At 40.2% G+C, this 18,960-nt stretch overlaps 1 protein-coding gene and 1 pseudogene across 3 annotated transcripts in view; both read right to left on the reverse strand.

Moving 5' to 3' along the window:
- SAMD8 (sterile alpha motif domain containing 8) overlaps nt 1-18,960 on the reverse strand; it is a 66,466-nt gene that overhangs the window by 7,133 nt on the left and 40,373 nt on the right. For all 3 annotated transcript variants that reach the window (XM_053584644.1, XM_053584643.1, XM_053584645.1), the window contains exons 3-5: nt 8,706-8,801; nt 5,646-5,763; nt 214-364 (exon numbers count right to left, since the gene is read on the reverse strand). In XM_053584644.1, coding sequence (XP_053440619.1) covers nt 214-364; nt 5,646-5,763; nt 8,706-8,801 — 365 coding nt within the window. The remainder of the gene's footprint in view (nt 1-213; nt 365-5,645; nt 5,764-8,705; nt 8,802-18,960) is intronic.
- LOC128581601 (UPF0415 protein C7orf25-like) lies at nt 13,595-15,513 on the reverse strand (annotated as a pseudogene).

Consider the following 18,960-nt stretch of genomic DNA (forward strand, 5'->3'; position numbering starts at 1 on the left):
CAGTTTGGCCGGGGCTGGGTTTGAACCCGCCACCCTCGGTATATGGGGCCGGCACCTTACCGACTGAGCCACAGGCGCCGCCCAAAACTGCGTTCTTTCTAATGCTTCTCACTCACATGTTTCTTAGGTCAGGCTGTGTTGCCCAACATCTTTCCCACAGACTCTTCTGCAGCTAGTTATCTGATATGCACAGAAGTACGCAGAGATACTTACATTCGGTGACAAAGAAATTCAGCATAGTCAGGACAACTGTGTGGCCACTGAACATGTAATCTCCACAAGTGTGAACACCAGTCAAGGTCATACCAAAGCCACTCCAAATGGCAAAGGCCCGATGTAATTTCTCCCATACACTGCCATATATCTATAAAGAAAGCTAGGAATTAGTGCTTGAAATGCTTAGGAAGGTGAGAGCTTCCCAACATCCATTCCTGCTGAAATTCAAATGCTGAATGACTTAGAAATAGGATTTAGAATTGATTAAGTAGAAGCAACCAAGCCCTCAGTCTAATTCTGGGAAGATTTCAAGAAAGGGTGGGTAAAGTTTGATTGTACTCAGAAATATTTTGGTAATTAAATGAAATCACTAATTCAAACTCCTCTACTAGGAGTTCCTTTACAATAAATAGGCCATTATAACACAAAAACATCTCCAACTTTTTAACACAGTATCACAGTAGTGTTTGCTTGGCTGTTCTTGCCAAAAAGAAATAGGCTACAACAAAGATCAATGCTACCATTCAATATTCATTCTTCCCTTCTTCACTGATAACAGAATTTCAAATATACTGAGGTAGCAATAAACCCAACCAAAACATTGCATTTCCCAGCTTCCCTTGTAGCCCCGTGTGGCCATGTGACTAATTTCTGTAAAATAAAATGTAAATAGAAGTAGAAAGGATTTCTGGAAAGGCTATTTATCAAGGAAAGAGACAACAACTTAGAGGAAGTCTTTCTACCTTTTCTCCTTTCCTTCTTCTAGCCTACAACTCAGACTCAGGATAGTTGAAGCTCCAGCAGCCAGCTTGGACCACAAAATGGCTTTGAATATACAAGCCAAATATAGGATAGTAGAGAAGAAAAACAGAAGAATCATACGAGTTTTGTTTTGTTTTGTTTTTTTCTTTAATGACTCCATAAAGTTAACATGCCAGATCTGGAATGCCTACTTTTAGCTTTTTTTTTTTTTTTTTTTTTTAAGGAGACAGAGTCTTGCTCTGTTACTCAGGCTGTAGTATAGATTGATCACAGCTCACAGCAGCCTTGAATTCCTGGACTCAAGAGATCCTTCTGCCTCCATCTCGCAAGTAGCTGGGATTACAAGCCCAAGCCACCACGGTAGTGTAGATTTCTTTTATGAAAGAGAAAAAACCACTGGGTGCTTATTAAACCATAGTCATTTTGAATATCTAGTTATCAGCAACCAAACCTAATTCCAACTCCTACACTTAAGATTAAAAAAAAAATTTATTCTGAGGAAGAGTTTGAGTGATAGTTGCCTTTTAAAAAAAGGGATAGTCACTTTTAAAAAGGCATTTAATACATGACAATAATGATACAAAAAGTTGCTAAAATTTTATATGTATTTACTAGGTGCAAGCCATGCTGCTAAGTACTTTATGTGTTATTGCATTTAACTTCTACAACGATGCCATGAAGTGATTCAACTGTGCAGATGAGAAGCCTTAAAGAGGTCACACAGCTAGTAACACAAGCAAGATCTGAATCCAAGGAGTCCAAATCCAAAGCCCCATGTCTTAAAGATTCTACTATGGCTAATGACCAAAAGACACAACCTTAGACTCCCAAAATCTCATTAGGAATCTCATCTGTTGATACACTGCCCAGCTTTCCCTTTCTGCCTCAGTTGAGGGAAAGAGAGGAAGTATCATTTATTAACAGAGAAAAAGAGAAGGTACCAAACACATGCACATAGTTTGGCTCTTCCATGGTCTTTAATGAGTATAGGGTTAGAAATGATATTCTTTTTTTTGAGACAGAGTCTTATGTGGTCACCCTCAGTAGAGTGCCGTGGCATCATAGCTCACAGCAACCTCAATGTTTGGGCTCAAGTGATTCTCTTGCCTCGGCCTCCCAAGTAGCTGGGCCGGCAGGTACCCACCACAATGCTCGGCAATTTTTAGAGACAGGGTCTCTCTTCTTGCTCAGGCTGTTCTCAAACCTGTGAGCTCAGGCAATCTACCCACCTCAGCCTCCCATAGTGCTAGGATTACAGGTGTGAGCCATCATGCCTGGCCCTGAGATGTTACTCTTAAGAAGATAAAATAGGCTCGGTGCCTGTAGCTCAGCAAGTAGGACACCCACAACATACACCAGGGCTGGGGGGTTCAAACCCGGCCCAGGGTGTTGTAGCGGGCGCCTGTAGTCTCAGCTACTCGGGAGGCTGAGGCAAGAGAATCGCCTAAGCTCCAGAGTTGGAAGTTGCTGTGAGCTGTGATGCCACAGCAGTGTACCGAGGGCGACACAGTGAGACTCTGTCTCCCAAAAAAAAAAAAAAAAAAGTGATGTATATTGCTTAAATCCTCACTTGAAGAGATGAGTTCTTCACTACTACCAACATGCATGCATATCAGTTTTCCCACTTTCTTGCCAGCATTCCCATTCTGATTAATGAAAGGTGGTGTCTGATATTTTTATGATCTTATTCTTTATATTTTATATCCTTAATCTATCTTGAATTTGTTTTTGTACATGATATGAACAATTTCCTCAAAATAGTATGCTAATCAAGTAGGAGAGATTTTTAAAGCAGACAAATGTAAGCTTTTTACACTAAAAACAGAATTTCTTATAGCTGAGGGATTTAATTGTGGGCCAGCCACTGAAGAGAGGGCTACATGTGCAAAGGGCTGCAACATGTGCCACAGAAATAAATTAGAAACCATCCCTCTATGGTCTGGACAGCCCCTTTTCTGTCTCTAATGACTACTTTTCATTATCATTTGGTTATATATGAATATTTCTGTTCAAATCTGCCCTAAAAAACGTTAATTGCTTTGAATTATAACCTACTTATTGACCTGTATTATTTGCAGTGATCGTTAAAAATAGAAAGTTAGGATGACAGTAACTAGCAATCAAATCTCTTACAGTAAATTCCATAAGGCATTTTCAGTGTAATAAATTAGTTGCTTAAAATTGCATTCCCAAAAGTAAGGAATCTGGGGACAGAACCAAGAACATGCCTGTTTTTTAAAATTTCTAGAAACACAAAGTAAATTTCTATACCTTGTCTTTTCTTTTCTTTTTTTTTAAAGACAGAGCCTCAAGTTGACAGCCTGGGTAGAGTGCTGTGATGTCACAGCTCACAGCAACCTCCAACTCCTGGGCTAAAGCCATTCTCTTGCCTTAGCCTCCCACATAGCTGGGACTACAGGTGCCCGCCACAACCCCCGGCTATTTTTTTGTTGCAGTTGTCATTGTTGTTTAGCTGGCCTGGGTCAGGTTCAAACCCGCCAGCCTGGGTGTATGTGGTCGGCGCCCCACCCACTGAGCTACAGGAGCCAAGCCACATTGTTTTTATGTATGTTTTTTTACTGAGACAGAGTCTTATTTTGTCACCCTCGGTAGAGTGCTGTGGCATCATAGTTCACAGAATCTTAAACTCTTGGGCTCAAAGGATTCTCTTGCCTCAGCCTCCCAAGCTGGGACTACAGGTGCCCACCACAATGCCCGAATATTTTTTGTTTGTTTGTTTGTTTAGCAGGCCTGGACTGGGTTCAAAGTCACCAGCCCTAGAGCATGTGGCCAACGCCCTAACCACTGAGCTACAGGCACCCCTTACATCACATTTTTTAATGTTCATGCCCTTTAATTCCATAATTCTATTACCAATAATTTATCTTTTTTTTTTTTTTTTTGTAGAGACAGAGTCTCACTTTACGGCCCTAGGTAGAGTGCCGTGGCATCACACAGCTCACAGCAACCTCCAGCTCCTGGGCTTAAGCGATTCTCTTACCTCAGCCTCCCGAGTAGCTGGGACTACAGGCACCCACCACAACGCCCGGCTACCAATAAGTTATCTTAAGGAGATAATTAAGTACGAAAGCACAAATTGTATAAGAATGTTTACTGCAGGATTGTTTATAAATAGTAAAATTAAAAAATAAAAATTTAGAGACAAGTATCCATAATAGTTAATAAAAAAAAAATGAATACAGGCTTGGCACCTGTGGCACAGTGGTTGTGGTGCCAGCCACATACACCAAGGTAGCAGGTTCTAAGTCAGCCCGAGCCTGCTAAACAACAATGACAACTGCAACATAAAATAGCCAGGTGTTGTGGCAGGTCCCTGTGGTCCCAGCTGCTTAGGAGGCCAAGGTAGGAGAATCGCTTAAGCCCAAGAGTTTCAGGTTGCTGTGAGCTGTGACACCACAGAAGGGCAACAAAAAAAAAAAAGAAAGAAAAGAAAAGAGAAATAAAACATTTCCTTTACATGAAATCCTGAGTGGTCCCCTTTCTTACAGGTCAGGCTAAGCATTCCTAATACCCAAAGAAAGTTTTGTCATCATTTAGCTCAGAGGTACATTTTTAGCTCTTGATCTCCTTGGGCTGCTTAAGCTTCCCTTGTTGTCATTTCAGCTATTTATATTACAGTGTAAGGACTGAACTTGAATGTTGTTACAAATACATTAAAATAACAGCAGTGTTAACACATACATCAGAATATTTAGAAACACAGAACTAAAGCACAGAGTCCTAGAAAAATAGGATAATACATTCAATGAGTCACAACAGCCAATTTTGTATATAAAGTACAGGTAATTTCAGAGTTTGTTTTTTAAAGTAATCTATAATTCCCTATTTTTGTCCCCCAAATTTCTCATCTCTCAGTTTAACTAGAAGAGATGTCTGTAGTATGCCAAAACTACAAGCTACAAAGTATAAGACAAAAACCAAAAATTAGCCATTACTTTGTATATCTCAGAAAGAGTAAAGTTTATTTATTTTTATTTTTTTTGAGACAGAGTCTCACTTTATCACCCTTAGTAGAGTGCCATGGCGTCATAGCTCACATCAACCTCCAACTCTTGGGCTTAAGCGATTCTCTTGCCTCAGCCTCCCAAGTAGCTGGGACTACAAGCGCCCACTACTGGCTATTTTTTTTTGTTGTAGTTGTCATTATTGTTTGGCAGGCCTGGGCCAGGTTCGAACCCGCCAGCCCAGATGTATGTGGCTGGTGCCCTAGCTGCTGAGCTATAGGCACTGAGCCAAGAGTAAAGTTTGGGATGCTGGGTTCTATATTTTTAATGGGATATGGTCAAACTGCAACATCTTTTAAAAAGGAGTGATGAGAACAGTGAAGGGACCAGAGCATGCCATACGAAGAATTTCAAAGAAGCTGAGGATGGTTGGAAAGGGAAAATGTAAAGCAAAATAACTGAAAGACACTTTTTTCTATAATTTCACAGCATAGAACTATCAATGGACAGAAATAACAGGGAGGTAGATTTTGGCTTAAGATTTTTACCAAATTATTTATTTCTATAGGTTGATTGCAAGTATTGCAAATACCATAAAGCACATTTTAATACTAAAAGCAAAATCTTAGACCTATTACATATATTGTGCCACCAAACCATGAAGAACAAGAAGAAAGAGTGATAAAGAAGGTAGCAGGCTACCTTTCCAGTACACTGCAGGTGCTGTCCTGGCACGGAGAGGGAGGTCACAAACATGGTAAAGCAGCGAAGCAAGAATACAGTGCCCATCAGACTACAGAGCCTTCGCAGGAGAATTGACCTGTGAACACAGCGACCAAAAAGGGCAAAGATCAGAAGAAAACAAATCAAAAAACTCTAGGCATTGACTGTTTACTTAAAGGGAGAGCAAGCAGAAAAACTAGTAGACTTTTTGAAGAAGATGGAAATTTAAGAGATCGTTGCTTTATTTTCTGATAGAACTCCCTGCAATGATGGACGTGTTCTATACACTGTCCAATGAGCTATCTATATATGGCTCTTGAGGACTTGAAATGTGACTAGTGTGACTGGCAAATTAAATTTTAAATTTTAGTGCTCGCTTCGGCAGCACATATACTAAAATTAAATTTTTAATTTTATTGTAGTTAATTAATGAGTTAATTAATTTTTTTTAAGACAGAGTGTCACTCTGTCGCGCTTCGTAGAGTGCCCTTGCATCATATCTCACAGCAATCTCAAACTCTTGGGCTAAGCGATTTTCTTGCCTCAGCCTCCCGAGCAGCTGGGACTACAGGTGCCCGCCACAATGCCCAGCTATTTAGAGACAAGGTCTTGCTCTATTTTTTTTAAACAGAGTCTTACTATGTTGCCCTGAGTAGAGTGCCATGGCATCACAGCTCATAGCAACCTCCAACTCTCGGGCTTAAGCAATTCTCTTGCCTTAGTCTCCCAAGTAGCTGGGACTACAGGTGCCCTCCACAATGCCCAGCTATTTTTTTGTTGCAATTGTCATTGTTGTTTAGCTGGTCTGGGCTGGGTTCAAAACCACCAGCCTCGATGTACGTGGCCATAACCACTGTGCTACAGGCACTGAGCCTTTTTCTTTTTTTTTTTGAGACAGAACATTTTGTCAACCTTGGTAAAGTGTCTTGGCGTCATAGCTCACAGCAACCTCAAACTCATGAGCTTAAGGGATTCTCTTGCCACAGCCTTCCAAGTAGCTGGGACTACAGGTGCCTGCTACAACCTCTGGCTATTTTTTAGAGACAGGGGTCTTGCTCTTACTCAGGTTGGTCTCAAACCCGTGAGCTCAGGCAATCCACCCACCTCAGCCTTCCAGAGTGCTAGGATTACAAGCGTGAGCCACCATGCCCGGCCATATTTTAGTTAATTTAAATAGCTACATGTGGTACTCTACCAAATGCGACATAGTGAGACTGTCTCAAAAAAAAAAAAAAAAGAGGTAAAGTCAAACACCTGTGACTGTAGGGATTTTTTGCTTAATAATATCATTAATTGGTTAATGATAGTAGTTATCTAATATTCTTTGCAATTTCTCCTAACTTAAACTTACACTATAAAATACCAAGTTTTCAATAAATATTAAGTTTTATGTTAAGTACATATCAAATAAAATTTTTGAATAACTATCATTGGGTAATTATGAGCTGCACTGTGACATCACTTGTACTATTGTATTATTTCTTCAAATGTCTTAAACCAAAACAGACTAAGATTTTTGAAGAGAGGGACCACACTTCACACATTTTCAAACTGCTCCTTTTCCCTTAAAAAAAAAAAAAGCACTGAACACAAGGCTAGGTGTGGACACCTTTCAGAGTCTAGGAATTGCATTTTAACAAGCACCCAGGTGATTCTAATGCAAGTGGTACAAATGCTATTAGAAACACTTTTCTGACTAAGTAAACATTAACACTGCATTTAACTAGCCACTCCTATGCTTTACTAAATCTATCAAGGTTTCCTATAAGATTAATCCCTGTTTTGAAGAACAGACGAATTCAAATCCATGGGATTTTGTGAGGCAAAATTAGCCAGAAACCAATAGTAAGACACATGTTTTTAAACCACCTCTGGTTGTAAGCAACCCAGAATTAAAAAGATTACTGTGAAACAGGACAGAATGGCAGAGAATGAGGTGCAAAATGGCCTCAAAGTGTGAGAACAACAATCACAACCTTTCTTTTCACTTCAAGGCACTGAAATAACTGCTGCTTAGAACCTACAGCCCATCACTGTGGTTTACCTCAAGCATTTCCTAGTAAGGACAGAAGATCAAAAACTCAACACAGTGCCCTTATCCTTCTCCAGTGCATTCCAAAGTCCACAACAGTAGATATCTACAAATTTTACTTGTAAATTTTTGCTCACTATGCCTATTTTTTACTTAAATCAAGCAATTTCTCCCCATTAAAGTAGGAAAGGAGTTCCCCCTTATGTTTCCTTTCTTTTTTAATTAAAAAAATCTTCTCTTTGTATTTTTGGTGAAAGTGCCAAGAAGCACTTTCATTATTTAGCAACTTCCTATTCCATCTGAAGTAAACCACATGGACTAGATGTGCATATTGTACAAAATAATGTCTATTTATTTATTTTTTTTAGAGAGTCTCACTTTGTCGCCCTCTGTAGAATACTGTAGCATCACAGCTCACAGCAACCTCCAGCTTTTGGGCTTAAGCGATTCTCTTGCCTCAACCTCCCAAGTAGCTAGGATTATAGATACCCGCCACAACGCCCGACTATTTTTTGTTGCAGTTTGGCCAGGGCCAGGTTCAAATCCACCACTCTCGGTATATGGGGCCAGCACCCTACACACTGACCCACAGGTGCCACCCAAAATAATCTCTTTTTTAATAGACCTCCTCCAAGCAGAAAACAATTTCTTCCATCTAAACATTTGACCAAAGACTGTCCTTGGAGAAGTTTCTACCCTTCCATAGGAAGTGACATTTCCAGTTTGTTTCTAAAGAGAGGTAAGGTCAGACTGGCAAAGGCTGGCCCATGGCTGATCACTCCCATCTCTGATATTTAGCTACAAGATACATTCACAGTATTACTAAACACGGAGGTATTATCTTAGGCTGGCTCTTTTGTTGGTCAAACTCAAAACATTTTCCTTTGTGTCACACTGACTAGAGAAAGAAAATAACAAGGAAACTACAAAGGAAGAGACAAAGTTTGACGACCTTGACGTAATAGAGTTAAAACATTTTCAGTCTTTTGATGGAATAGCTGAGGTACCTGTGTTTGTGAAGAAGAAGAACCAGGAGCCAAATATAGCAAAGAATCATGCCACATACTTCTGTCATGGCAAAGGCCCATGGGATTCTAGGAACGCTGAAAACAGAAAAAAATTTGTTTTTGAACCGAAGAGAAGTAGACGTACAGAAATGATACCACCCTTTTCAATAAGATGCTGTTCTAATAATGACTGTAAAATTGCTTTATATATAACTTTACTTTTTTTAGAAGATGATATTTGGAAAACCTGGGGAAAATACCAGTTTCACAAAGTACTCCATTTATCAGAACCTGTTTATTGTCTGTGATTCCTAGTCATGGTTCTCCAGAAAGAAGAAATAACCTTTTCCGCCCATCCTATAGGTAGCAAACCCTGGATACAGGTCTGCCTAGAAAAGACAGTGAGGAAAAGGTCCACTTCTTCCATGATGAGCTCATTTCAGAATCTAGACAATCAGAACTCAAATGTGACTTTTAATATATATATATCTGGACTCAATCCCCATAGCACAACAGTTACAGTGCTGGCCACATGCCCTGAGGCTGGTGGGTTTGAATCCAGCCTGGGCCAGCTGAACAACAATGACAACTGCAACAACAACTACAACAAAATAGCTGGTGTTGTGGCAGGCGCCTGTAGTCCCAGCTACTTGGGAGGCTGGGGCAAGAGAATCACTTAAGCCCAAGAGTTCGAGGTTGCTGTGAGCTGTGACTCCATGGTACTCTACTGAGGGCGACGTAATGAGACTGTCTCAAACAAACAAACAAACAAACAAAAAGACATGAAATATGAAAGAAGAGAAAGATATTTCAGCAGAGTTGTCCAACCTTTTCTCTTCTCTGCCACAAATTGGAAGAAGAGTTTTCTTGGGCCACACATTAAATACAGGCACACTAATGAAAGCTGATGAGCAAAAAAAAAAAAAAAGGCTATAATTAATTTTCATGATCTCTGACACCACAGATAAGCAAAAAAGATTGGACACTCCTGGCTCCAAACCTTACTCAGAGTAACTAAGAATAGTTACTCATCTTCACTTACGGGTCTTGCATCAGGAAAAACTCATTTTATGTATTTTTAACCCATTGTTGCCTTATTTATCAGGTATTACTGAGAAAAGTTATTTCATATAACAGAGATTTTCAGATAAAGTGTCTTTCAAATGAAGCTTTAAAAATAAACACTTTAAAAATTTTTTTTAAATATTATTTATTTTGAGACAGAGTCTCGCTATGTTGCCCTTGGTAGAGTACCGTGGCATCGCAGCTCACAATAACCTCCAACTCTTGGGCTCAAGTGATTCTCTTGCCTCAGCCTCTCAAGTAGCTGGGACTACAGGCGCCCGCCACAACACTTAGCTGTTTTTGTTGCAGTTGTCATTGTTGGTTAGCTGGCCCAGACCAGGTTCGAATCTGCCAACTTTGGTGTATGTGGCTGGCACCATAACCACTGTGCTATGGTGCTGAGCCTAAAAATAAATGCTTTTGAAAAACAATAGTATGTATTAAATAATTAAAAGTGTTCTACATTACTTATGATGAAAAGTAGTTTATCCCCAAACTAAAACCCAATTCTAACTCCCCAGGGAAAATAACTTTTACTCGTCTAGCCATTTCATCTGGCATTAAAAAAATCTTTTAGTCATACACTCCCCCAATACACATATGTACACACAAGAATCTCTCTCCTGTGGTCTTATTATTTTAACATTTTGTTTACAATAATTTTTGGCTTTTACCTGATGTAAGTTTATAAATATCACTCATCGCTGAGTCAGCTGAGAACTATGATTAAATTCCTTTCTTATGCAATTTCTTATAATTCTCCAGAGCTAATAAATACCTCTTTAGTTTGCTCTGTTTTCTGTGTGCTTATCACCCATTCATCCCAAAACCATTCTATCGATTTCAATTTTTCCTTGGAGGAACTCTCTCCTAGAACCCTTCTCCCTTCTCTAGTTTAGAATGGTTGGATTTTCTAATCTTCTTGCATGGCTATTTCTTGGAATAAAGTTAACTCACATCTTGGGAATTTTTCTTTTCCATATTGGATTCTCTCTCTCCTGTATCTCACGGTCCTTCTCTTTCTCAGTGTACACCTTAGTTTTTGATGGTGAATACCCTTCAGTTGTTTTCTTTTCTTTTTTTTTTCTTTCTTTCTTTTTTTTGAGACAGAGTCTCACTTTGTCCCCCTGGGTAGAGTGCTGTGACATCATAGCTCACAGCAACCTCAAAACTCTTGGGCTCCAGAGATCCTCTTGCCTCAGCCTCTCGAGTAGCTGGGACTACAGGTGCCTGCCACAACATCTAGGAATTCTTCTTTTCTTCCTTTCCTTTTTTTTTTAAAGCAGATACAGGGTCTTGCTTTTACTCAGGCTAGTCTTGAACTCCTGACTTCAAGCAATCCACCCACCTCCCAGAGTGCTGGGATCACAGGCATGAACTGTGCCAGGTGCTGCTTCAGTTGTTTTCTGAGAAAGGCTAGAGGAAGAACTTGTTTTGATGTTTGATTTATTGAGGTTTAATTTATGTACAGAAAAATTCACCACTTTTAGAGGCAGAATTCAATGAGTACTGACATTCCATAATATTACACTACCACAATAAAGATATAGAATGTTTTCATCACCCTACTAAATTCCTTTATGTCTCTTTGTAGTCAATCCCCTTCCTCATCTCCAACCTTGATTTCTGTCCCACAAAAGTTTGCCTTTTCCAGAGTGGAATATAAATGGAAATATACAGTACTTATCTGTCTGCTTTCAGTCAGCCTAATACATTTGAGAGTCACCCATATTATTGCATGTACAATTCTTTTCTTTTTTTATAGAAGCAGTGATAAAAGGTCACTGAGTAGCTTTTAAAATACATTTTTGTATTAGAGCACTGCAGCATGTACAATTATTTACTCACAAATTTCTTTTCTTTTTTTTCTTTTTGAGACAGAGTCTCATTATGTTGTCCTCAGTAGAGTACTGTGGCAGCACAGCTCACAGCAACTTCTAACTCTTGGGCTTAAAAGATTCTCTCACCTCAGCCTCCCAAGTAGCTGGGACTACAGGCACCCGCCACAATACCCGGCTATTTTTTGTTGCAGTTGTCATTGCTGTTTTAGCTGGCCTGGGCTGGGTTTGAACCTGCCAACTTCAGTGTATGTGGCTGGTGCCATAACCACTGTGCTACGGGCACTGAGCCCACAAATTTCTTTATTCATTCACTGGTTGATGGATTATTTGGGGTTATTTCCAATTTTTGGTGATCATGAATAAGGACCATATATATAGGTCTTTGCATGAATATGTTTCACTTCTCTTGGATAAATAGGTTGGAGTAGAATCATTGGGCCCTATCTTAAGTGTTTGTTTAACTTCTTAAGAAACTATCAAACACGGCTTGGCACCTATAGCTCAAGTGGCTAAGGCACCAGCCACATACACCAGAGCTGGTGGGTTTGAATCCAGCTTGGGCCTGCCAAACAACAATGACAACTACAACCAAAAATAGTCGGGTGTTGTGGCGGATACCTGTAGTCCCAGCTACTTGGGAGGCTGAGGCAAGAGAATCACTTAAGCCTAGGAATTGGAGGTTGCTGTGAGCTGTGATGCCATAGCATTCTACCTAGGGCGATAGCTTGAGGCTCTGTCTCAAAAAAAAGAAAGAAAGAAACTATCAAACTGTTTTCAAAGTAGTTACACTATTTTACATTTCTACTAGCAACATAGGAGAGTACCAATTGTTGTTCTGTACCCTCCATCATCTTTTTTTGTGTTTTTACATTTTGGCTTTTTTTTTTTTTTTTTAATTTTTTTTGTAGAGACAGAGTCTCACTTTACCGCCCTTGGTAGAGTGCCATGACGTCACAGGACTCACAGCAACCTCCAGCTCTTGGGCTTCTGTGATTCTCTTGCCTCAGCCTCCCGAGCAGCTGGGACTACAGGCACCCACCACAACGCCCGGCTATTTTTTTGTTGCAATTCGGCCTAGGCTGGGTTTGAACCTACCCCCCTTGGTATATGGGGCCAGCGCCCTACTCACTGAGCCACAGGCGCCACCCACATTTTGGCATTTCTAATAGGTGTCAGATAAAGGAAGTAAATTTTTTGAGACTTGCAAATTTAAAAACATCCTTGGTCTAGCCTTCTATCAAACTGATAGTTGATTGAGATTGTAGGTTAGACATCATTTTCTCACAGTATATATATATATATATATATGTATATATATATATATTTTTTTTTTTTGCTGTTTTCACAGAATATTAAAGGGATTGTTCCATTGTCTTCTAGTTCCACCATTGGTAGATGTTTGATGCTATTTGAATGTCCATTACTGCATGTTACTTGTGTTGTCCCTTAAGGAACTACTATCTCTACCTAGTGTTCTGAAATTTCACTCTCATAGGCCTTGGTGTGAGTCATTTTTCATTTCTTGCACTGGGCACTCAGTGGGCCCTTTCAATCTAGAAAGTCATATTCTTTGGTTCTGGGAAACTTCCTCGAATATTTATCTTCAATTTCTCTACATGTTTCTCTCTCTCTCTCTCCTTTTTCTTAAGACAGGGCTAGGCTCTGTCACCTAGGCTAAAGTGCAATGGTGTGATCATTGCTCACTGCAACCTCAAACTCCTGGGCTCAAGGGATTGTCCTGCCTCGGCCTCCTGAATAGCAGGGACTACAGGCATGTGCCACCATGCCCAGCTATTTCTTTATTTATTTATTTTTACTGGCTTAAGTATTATTTTTAATAAAGTTATTTTATTTTTGCAGTTTTTGGCCGGGGCTGGGTTTAAGTAAGTATTTTTATCATAGACCTTTTTCACCAGTTTAGATAGGAAGACCCAGCCTTTGGTATAAATAGCTTATTCCCATGACAAAATTTAAAAAATATCATTAGTGTTCACTGCCAGTTGTGTAATCTTTTGGTAAGTAGGTGGCTGGGGCCACTCAGTAAGTGCTCTGGGCTAAACACACTAAATTTAACACCCTGGTTCTTTACAGCTCTGACAGAACCACTATTGGCAGTCATCTGATGGCTTTCAGAGTGTCTCCTATTCCAAAAATCACTAATGAGCAGCTATTAATTTTTGAACTGGCCCCTAGTCTCAAGGCACGCTCAGAAGGCTGGTCTGGAACTACATTAATTTGCTTAATTAGCATAGCTACCCTCTCTCTCTCCCCAGGTCCTCCTAAGGCAGAGGTTCTCAACCTGTGGGTCGTGACCCCTTTGGAGGTCGAACAACCCTTTCACAGGGGTCGCCTAAATACATCCTGCATATCAAATATTTACAATACAATTCTTTTTTTTTTTTTGCAGTTTTTTTTTCTGGCTACGGCCAAGTTTGAACCCACCACCTCCGGTATATAGGGCCGGTGCCCTACTCCTTTGAGCCACAGGCGCTGCCCTACATTACGTTTCATAACAGTAGCAAAATTACAGTTATGAAGTAGCAATGAAAATAATTTATGGTTGGGGGTCACCACAACATGAGGAACTGTATCAAAGGGTTGCAGCATTTGGAAGGTTGAGAACCAGCATAGACTAGCATAGACTGATAATCTCAGGTTCACAAGCAAACAACTCCTTGTCCTTCATAAATGCCTCCAGCTGAGGTAGAGCCCGCTCCTTCCTCTCTTGCTCTGCTTGTTCTGTGAGAACTTTCTTTTAAAATAAAATGGCAGCCTCCATAGCTAAGGACAGACACATAGATAATTATAGTAGTAATGTCCAGATTTACTCTTCTGTACACATCAACACTTTGCCAGCATATTTTCTCAGTCTACTCTGGTCACTGGCAGAAGTTCAGGGCCCTCTTCATCTGATTCACTCTCACTGAGCTGGAGCTCTTCAGGGTGATCTAACAGAGTTGACTGCTACTATGTCTCCTCTCACAGATATGCCCATTTCTTTCTGCCCTGGGGATAGAGACACTGTTGTAAAATGCAAAGATGATGTGAAGGCTGCTATACTGCACTGGCGGCTGGTGACTCTACTGGAGGAAGTCTTCAGCCTGCTCAATAAAGCTTTTGTCACCATACTGGACCCTACCCAGCCAAATGCTATGCAGAGCTTCAGCCTTCCAGCTGATGGCTTTCACCCAATATGACCACAATTTGCAACCACATCCACCACAAGGGGCTGCTTCTCTCCCAGTGTATCTGTGTAAGCAAAGACGTGAAGAACACTAACAACTTCTTCCAGGTTTTCTGCTGAGTCCATAATGGCTCTCAGGTGTGTTAGATTAGTGCTTTGTAAATGGAACCCTTTAATAGCTACTTTCCCAGCTTCTACTTTCTGTAAGAATTTTAATTCTGCCTTCAGTTTGCTGCACAGCTTTGCACCACCTTCAATGCCACCTTTTCATTTTATTTTTTTATTTTTCTTTCTTTCTTTTGAGACAGTCTCACTTGTCACCCTTGGTAGAGTGCCATGGCATCATAGTTCACAGCAACCTCAAACTCCTGGGCTTAAGTGATTCGCTTGCCTCAGCCTCCCAAATAGCTGGGACTACAGGCACCCACCACAGTGCCCGGCTATTTCTTTTAGTGATGAGGTCTTGCTCTGGCTCAGGCTGGTCTTGAACCTGTGAGCTCAGGCAATCCACCGCCTTGGCCTCCCAGAGTACTGGGATTACAGGTGTGAACCACCATGCCCAGCCTTACAGCCACCTTTTCTTGATCTAGAGAGTGATTCTGCTCTCGTGATCAGTTCCTTGGCTATGACAATTCATTCACAGAGCATGGAGTATGCAGACATGCTGACAGCATTATTCCTTTCAAAGGCTTTGTCTATGAACCTGTGCTTCCATATGTCTGATTTTGGAATGACTCCTTCCTCTGATAGCTAAGGAAAGGATGGCAGCTATACTCTTGAATTCTTCTTTAAGTACACTGGATCTGACAAACCAGGACTTTCATTTCTTCAGCTTGATGGCCTGGGGGTATACGCCATGTACTGCAGTACCCAGGACTGAGAGCGAGACCAGGCGGGCGAAAGCACACAGAGGCCAAGACCCACCAGGAGACCTGCCCCAGGCAGCACCCACCCTGCTCTGATGCCAAGGCCACTCCCCCAGCTAATTTTTTCTTTTTTCTTTTTTATTAAATCATAGCTGTGTACATTAATGCAATCCCCAGCTAATTTTTTAATTTTTTTTTATAAAGATTGGGGGGGGGGTGTTCCTGCTCTTGCCCAGGTTGGTCCCGAACTCTTGACCACAAGCCCTTACAGGATTTACAGGTGTGAGCAACCACACCTGACAATCTTCTCTATGTTATTCTTTCTGGAAATCCTACTTGTTAATTGTTGGGCCAATTGGATTATTATCTTTTCTCATCTGTTTTTCATTTCTTTATTCTATATGCTAGGCAATTTCATCAAAGCTATGTTCTAATTATGCTGCTGGATTTTAAATTTCTACTTTATTTTCCAAAGGCTTTTCTCTCAGAATTTTCTTTTTAGTCTCTCATTACTGTCTCATAGAGTGCAATGTCCCTTATCTGTCTGAGAATATGAATGGGTTTCTTTTTTTAAGTGTTGTTCTCTTTGTGTTTTCCAGTTTCCTTTTTTCTGTTTGTATTGGTCTGTTTTTCTTAAATGTCTGGTTATTCTTTAATGGCCATTCATATTTAATAGTGAAGTACTGAAAAAGATAATTAGACATTCTGTGTGCAATTTATCAAATTGTGGGTTTCACTATAGACTGATTAGGCAGAGATCTGGTTGATTAGATAAGGATATCCTGTTTTCCAAGACAACTTGTTACCCTTTTAGGAGGATCAGGGCCAGATGGGAGTAGACATAGGAAATAAGTCTAGCTACTTAAATAAGAGAGAGCTTGAAGTCTCAAAGATTAGTACACAGACTTTTAGTTAATCTCTTGAAAGCATATGATACTTTGTTCTCATTTGGGCATGGTGTCCACAGTGTAACCAAAGTCCAAAGTACCTCACATTCAAGTGCTCTGAAGAATATACCACCAATCTTCTATTGGAGTAGAGGAGGTCTAGAAGCTCCTTTTTCTTTTTTTTTTCCTTTAATTTCAAAACATTATGGGGGTACAAACGTTTTAAGTTACATGTATTGATTTTGTTATGCTTCCGTCAGGATTATAAGCGTGCCCATCACCCAGAGAGTGCACATTGTACCCATAAGGTAGGTTTGTGCCTATCCCCTCCCCCCTGCTTAATTTCCACTGAGTTTTACTTACCTCTGTGCACATGTGTTCTCATCAGTTAGTTCTAGTTTAAAAGAAGTATGGTGTTTGTTTTTCCATTCTTTAGATACTTCATTTAAGACAGTGGTCTCCAGTTCCACCTAAATTGTTGCAAAAGGACTTAATTCATCCTTCACCAACAAGTAGTACCCCACGGTGTACATATACCTAATGTTGTTAATCCACTTATGAATTAATAGGCACTTGGGTTCCACATCTTTGCAATTGTGAATTTTGCTGCAAGAAACATTTGTGTACAGGTGCTTTTTTTGATAAAAATGACTTCTGTTCCTTTAGGTAAATACCCAATAGTGGGAATGCTGGGTCAAATGGTAGGTCTACTTTTAGTTCTTTGAGGAATCTCCATACTGTTTTGCATACAGATTGTACTAATTTGCAGTCCCACAAATAGTGTAAAAGTGTTCCTTTCCCTCAGCATCCACACCAACATCTATTCTTTTGGGACCTTTTAATAAAAGCCATTCTTACTAGGGTAAGGTGGTATCTCATTGTGATTTTAATTTGCATTTCCCTGATAGTGATGTTGAACATTTTTTTCATATGTTTATTGGCCATTTGTCTATCTTCTTTTGAAAAACTTGTGTTCAGCCTTTTGAGTGTTCTTAAATAGATATTCAACCAATTCTCCCATATTTAGCTCTGATCTGTACCTGGCCTTGACTGATGGTTGATTTTATTGGAGTTCTACAGTATAGACAAGCTCACCTTGTAGGCACTGCCACCCTCCACCCCCAATCTTACAATAGGAACTTGGCTTTCTACTTACCAAACTTACTATTTCACTGTTTTTGTCTTCATGGGATTATAGAATTTCTTCCCCTTTTTATTGTCATTTTAGAGGAGTGTTTGAGGAAACTGTCAAATGCATAGCCAATCCCCCAAATTATTTTAATGCAAACCTTTTAAAGATTCATTATATATGTATGTGCCTTTTTTTCTGAATAGACTTTAATCTTCTTTGATAATTCAGAGTCATCACTATGAACAGTGATTATTACAATGTACATAGTAAAGACCTCAGGGACTACTGAGAAATAAAGGGCCGTTAGGACCTAGACTGATGTGGCTTTTCCATGATTTATGTTTGCATTTTATGGTGCTTCTTATTCCTCCTTTGCTGTTACAATTATCAGCTAACACTTCTCATTGTTGTAGGGGCGTGCCTTTAGAAACATTCCTATTTCCTTCTAATTTTCTGTTTATAATAGGCTAAAGCTCTTGGAATAAGTTTCACAAGCAAACCCTTAAAGATCAGCATGAAAATAATTTATGAGATGTTCCAGAGGAAAACCAACAGGGTAGGCCAGGCGTGTAGCTCATGCCTGAAATCCCAGCATTCTGGGAGGTCAATGTGGATGGATTGCCTGCACTCATGAGTTCAAGACCAGCCTGCTCTACAGCAAGATGCCATCTCTAAAAATTGCCAGGTATTGTGGCAGACACCTATAGTCCCAGCTATTCGGGAGGCTAATGCAAGAGAATAGCTTGAGCCCAAGAGTTTGAGGTTGCTGTTAGCTATGACACAACAGGGTGACAGCGTGAGACTCTGTCTCAAAAAAAAGAAAAGAAAAGAAAGAAAACCCATAGGGTAGTGGGGTATGAAATCCGAAGACAAGGAAGCAAAGCAAACGTGAGACAGCAAGGAAAGCCCTGTGGGGGAACTCAGGAAAGGATAACTTTGGATCAGACCTAGGGGAATTTGGGACAGTATAGGTCTGATCCAAATGTAGTTCTAATTAGGGGAAAGAGAATAAGTTATCGGTTAAGGGCTGCTACTGGAGAGATGTAAATTTCCTTGGCTTTCTTTTCAAGCGGGCAAAGTGTGTTCCAACAGGCCAAGAGCAGCCCTGCAGCAAGAGACACCTCTGTTGGATGTTGGGAGTATTTATGCACAAGACAGTGGAAAAGAGCTCTGAAGGGGATATGGGAGGAACACTGACAGCTACCATTCACCTATGAATAAAGTTCGATGGCTAAGAGCATACACTTTTATAGTGAGTGGCACTGTAGATAAAAGAGTTA

The sequence above is a fragment of the Nycticebus coucang genome, chromosome 3 (assembly GCF_027406575.1).
Source record: "Nycticebus coucang isolate mNycCou1 chromosome 3, mNycCou1.pri, whole genome shotgun sequence".
NCBI lineage: Eukaryota > Metazoa > Chordata > Mammalia > Primates > Lorisidae > Nycticebus > Nycticebus coucang.